Source organism: Benincasa hispida, chromosome 6 (assembly GCF_009727055.1).
Source record: "Benincasa hispida cultivar B227 chromosome 6, ASM972705v1, whole genome shotgun sequence".
Classification (NCBI taxonomy): Eukaryota; Viridiplantae; Streptophyta; class Magnoliopsida; order Cucurbitales; family Cucurbitaceae; genus Benincasa; species Benincasa hispida.
The window spans coordinates 49,253,333-49,258,142 of NC_052354.1; the positions used below are offsets into that span (position 1 = coordinate 49,253,333).

A 4,810-nucleotide genomic window follows, 5' to 3' on the forward strand; every position below is an offset into this window, starting at 1 on the left:
TAAAAGAAAATGATGGAGCTTGATAGCTTTTGAACTAACAAAACCCCATTGACTATTCATGGTGTAATGCAAAAGATGAAAAACATATGCTTAAAGCTTGTAATAATGAACTTGGTATTGAATATATGCTTGACTTCACAACTTTAGGCACATTATGAAATCGACAACAGAGAAAATTGAATATGTAAATTGTAAAGAATCGACACGGAGATTTACGTAATTCACTAATAATGTGTTAGTTACATCTACAGGCAGAGGGAGAGAACAGTTTATTATTAGAGAAAAGAGACGCCATTGAGTTAGAGACTTTATATTCGAAGCACCAGCAAGACCCCATGCTTGATCATTCAAAGCGCCATTTAACTGATTTAAGGTACTCCAACAGGGTGACACAAACATAATGTGTGAGGCATGACCCTCTGGCCGTCCTAAGGCTTGAGGGGTTGAGTCAAGAAATGGTAAATATGATATATTTATTTGATTTGATTTAGTGTATAGAATACATAAAAGAATACAAGGACTGATCTTACATTGTTATATATGAACAGCATCAACTGGGAGAGAGATTGTTCTATGAAGGGAGCTTGGAAGCAATGAACCAGTGCAGGCATTTTTAGCAGTGACAACTTCCTCCACAATAGGGGACTCCACGGCCTTGCGATTTCGAGCCCTTTTCTTGTGCGCATCTGTACTGTAACAGCTATTATTGATATAAACATGGCTATCAGTACTAGTTTGGTTCGTGTCGCGAGCAGACCTGTCAAGGATTTGGTTGTGGTTGCCTTGAAGTGTCCCATTTTCCATTTGTTGTTGTCTGTCTTCAAAACTTAAAGATTTTGAAGGAAGATTTAACTGTTGATCTCTGAGCTTGCTTAATTCTATTTGGTACTTGGCCTTAATCCATCTCATTTCTTGTTGGACATCATTCTCATTAATATCTGGAGGAGAAGGGGTTTCTGAGAAAGAAAGGGAATTCATCAGGCTCCTAAGCGTACGTCTCGTATTAGGAGCAGTTTTACTTTCCATTATCATTTCTTTTGTGTCCGTGACCGTAGCTGCTCCATCTGTTTTCTCGTAATCTTCATCCGAATGGCTTTGTCTTGAACTCATTGAACTAAGTTCACGGCTTTCATGATGTCCCCATATTTCAGGATAATTCAAGCAATCAGAACGGCTTGACACATTCGGTGCACCCTCTGCTGTATGATGCTCAGACTCGTCAGCTTGATACATTATCTCCTCAAAACGACCATGCATTGAAGCATATCGATGTCCACAGCATTGAGCTACCTCTGAGTTCTTTCCATCAGGATTTCTCAACAAAAGACCATTTGAAGCACTGTTGTAAGTAGTAGTAGCACAATTATGACAATAGCTCTGATTTGCAAAGCGGGGGGTTTCCTCAATTCCCGGACCTGGCCTCCATTCAGGCACCAAGGAAGCAATTTCTCCGTCAATCATATCAGCAATTCTGGTCACGTCTTGATCTGTAATATCCAGCTCCGCAACCATTTCTGTTGCAACACTTAATGCTGTATCCGTCTCGACATCAAATGGGAAATAAATGTTCCTGATCCGCCCTGCAAAACAAACTCGTTTAGATTCGATATTCGATAGCACCAAATGATAATAATTTGTGTAAAATGTTAACAAGAAAGTATTCAAGATATTTCAACCTTCTTTATCTGCAATTCTGAGTCTTAAGAAGATGCCACCATCTTCACTCATCTTCCCTTTAATGCTAATATCAACATCCTCAGAATGTTCACCTTCACAATACTCAAAAAGTTCAATTCCATTGGTTTCATTATCAATTGGATGATAACCTGATTCACTTGAAGCTTCAAAACTATAATCATATGGATATCCATTACAAAAGGAGCTGCCACTTCTATGAAGTTCTAGATAAGGCTGTCTTATAAGAGGGCAAACATCGTCCAATCCACTTCCGTAATCGACAGGTCTTAGATCGTATTCGCCATTATCAATTTGAAGAAAAGGGTCATTCAAAAGCTCTGCTGCCGAGAGCCTACATGAAACCGTTGCCAAACACTTGTCAATGAATTGCCGCACTTCGGGATCCTTCACTTTGTAAAAGGCGTCAGGTTTTCTCCCCTAGAAATCTATAACACATCAATCTTAAGCATAAAAACACACACAAACATACACACGAAGAATATAAAACACACGCAGAGGGAGAAATCTTCTTACGGATACGACTTTCTTATAGATCTGGGCGGGATGCGTGCATTCGCTGTATGGATATTCAAATGTTATCATCTCCAGAATGCACATTCCAAATGAGTAAATATCAACTAATTCGTTGTATGCCTCTGCATACACTTCTGGAGCCATGAACTCTGGTGTCCCTGTGAATTTGTAACACTCATTATGAAAAAATCTTACACTTTCCATCTTTCCAAAAGAAACATCTCAGATCAGTAATATCTATTTCTAACCCAAAAAAACAACAATAAGAAAATCATCAATAGCATAAGCTTTCAGATATCTTTCTATAAGTTAATGTACTTTTCAGATAAAACTTTGAAGGGTTCTCAGGCTCATGGTTGTAATAAGCTAGAGTTTGTATAATCTATGTTTATTTATCTTCCTCCTTCTATGAATTCATTTCTTCTTTTCTCCATTACTGGTATAAAAGAAACCAACCGTATAGGCCGAGAGGTGGTTACGAAGCACGAAAATTTTGTAGTCCGTGGGATTCATAAACCTGCAGTTTGAGATTAGCAATCCCACATAACTTGGCTTCACACTCTCAGGCTATACAAATCCAACCTGTAAGCCAAACAACCCCTGAAATGAATAGAGTTTCAAGAGGGGATGGTAGAAATGGTTTGGTTTCACAATCTTAAATTACACAAATCCAACTCACTCGTTGGCCGAACAAGCACGGAAACAAATAGAGTTTTCTATAGAACATGGAATAAAGATCAGAAACCATACCCACACAATGATCAGCATGAGATTTCCTGAGGATTGCTGCGAGTCCAAGATCACCAATCTTAACTTCCCCTTGATTCCCATTAACAAAGATATTGTCACACTTGAGATCTCTATGGATTACAGGAGGCTCATGGCTATGCAAATAATGAAGCCCTCTCAAAATCTGCCTACACCAATGCTTCACTGCTCTAATATTAACTCTCTTATGCTTCAGCCTATACCTAAGGAACAAGAAACCAACAAAATTTATCAAAAATCCAAAACAATGACCAGAGAAGTACTAAGATAGCCAAGCAATCACAGAAAACCATCCAAATTCTATAGAACACTCACTGTCTTAGAGTGCCAGAAGTGAACATTTCAGTAACAAAATTAATGTTTCTATTGGCAATATCAACCCAAGAAGTATAGAATTTCATAATATTTCTATGCTTCAGCGTCTTCAAAAGATGAATCTCACAGTAAAGTCTTTCCAGATCTTCAGGACTTTGCAAGAAATCATAGAGTTTCACTTGATTCCAAGCGACCTCAATTCCTTCATATTCATCAAATGCTCTGTAACTGAAACAAACCAAAACCCATTAAAATGCTTCAGAATAAGATGCAAAGTTCTAGCAAATGGCAAAATGGGAAGTCCACAAGATGCAAAAAGAATCAAATCCCTACACTGTTTTTGAAGCTCCTTTTCCCAAAATTTCATTGTACTGCAACAAACAACAAAACCCATAATCAGAAAAAGGGAAAAAGGAGAGAGAGAGAAGTTAAGAAAATGAAAATAAGAGAGAAGGCAAAATACTCTGCCATATCTGCCAGTGGGATCAACTTCAACAAATTCAGAGCAATCAAGCTCAAGATCTGAGAGACCATCCATTTTTTTTTCTTACTTTTCTCTGAAAAATTTCAACACCAAAGCTTTTGATTCTTCTTTAATATGATTGAAATTGAAATGGGTTGTTGTTCAGTTCCTAAAAAACACACTACACAAGGAAGAGGAGGAGAGAGAAGGGGGATTTTATAAGATGCAACAATATATTTATTTCTCCCATGACCCTTTTAGAGTGACTAAGTGAAGAAGATGAAGATAAAAAGCAAAGGGGAAAAGAAAAATAAGGATGAATTATTAAAATAATTGTTCAATCGAGAGAAAGAGAGAGAGAATCCACGTTAATCCACAGGCAAGAACAGTAGCACCCTTTGAAAGTAGGAAGAAAGAGCCAGCCAACCACCACTTCCCAGAATGTGACAATTATAGAGAGAGAGAGAAAAAAAAAGTGAGTAAAAAAGAAAATTAGTTAAATATATCTTTTAATTCTTTAGGTTCGGCAATTTTCATTCCCTCAAGAAAAAAATGTTTTTTAAAAAATTAATCTTTATTTAATTTTTTTTAATAAAAATGGATTAAAATATACTTAAAAAATTATTTTAGTGATTGTCAGATACTCTAATTTCTTCTAAAATGATTTATCTTTTAAATTAATCACTTGAAAATATATTCCAAACACACCTTTAGTTTGATAATTTTAATTTCTTAAAAATAATACAAATGAAGAGTAAAAGAAATACGAAAAATCTAAATGCTTACATCATGAGACACAGCTGTTAAACAATACGAAATTTGAAAAATGGAACTCTTGTTCCTCCAATGCCTTTTGTGCGACATGGTGTGCCAACAACATGGAAGAATAAGAGAAGTCCTAGATTACAACCTCAATCCCTAGCCTCGAAAAAAAAGAAAGAGACTTTAGAAATGTCATATGCCTTATCATTCAATAGATTCATAATCTCCAAACAGTCAAGACTCCTCCAAAAGATTTGAAAGATGAAGTGAGGACATGCTCTCAAATCCATA

At 36.5% G+C, this 4,810-nt stretch overlaps 1 protein-coding gene across 1 annotated transcript; it reads right to left on the reverse strand.

Annotated features, from left to right (window-relative positions):
* Nucleotides 1–339: 339 nt before the first annotated feature.
* Nucleotides 340–4,206, reverse strand: LOC120079811 (probable serine/threonine-protein kinase WNK9). The gene is made up of 7 exons (XM_039034221.1): nucleotides 3,758–4,206; nucleotides 3,628–3,665; nucleotides 3,295–3,522; nucleotides 2,962–3,182; nucleotides 2,212–2,369; nucleotides 1,677–2,115; nucleotides 340–1,580 (listed from the first exon to the last, which is right to left on the reverse strand). The coding sequence occupies exons 1-7, from the start codon at nucleotides 3,830–3,832 to the stop codon at nucleotides 535–537; spliced, it is 2,205 nt and encodes a 734-aa protein (XP_038890149.1). The 5' UTR covers nucleotides 3,833–4,206; the 3' UTR covers nucleotides 340–534.
* Between the last annotated feature and the right edge of the window lie 604 nt (nucleotides 4,207–4,810).

What these genes read in the sequence shown, in the direction of transcription:
- LOC120079811 (XM_039034221.1), bottom strand. Translation starts at nt 3,832, where the DNA reads ATGGATGGTCTCTCAGATCTTGAGCTTGATTGCTCTGAATTTGTTGAA. An exon ending in AAAGGAGCTTCAAAAACAGT is followed by an intron (nt 3,523 to 3,627) that starts GTAGGGATTTGA and finishes GGTTTGTTTCAG; the next exon opens with TTACAGAGCATTTGATGAAT. An exon ending in CAGAATTGCAGATAAAGAAG is followed by an intron (nt 1,581 to 1,676) that starts GTTGAAATATCT and finishes TTTGTTTTGCAG; the next exon opens with GGCGGATCAGGAACATTTAT.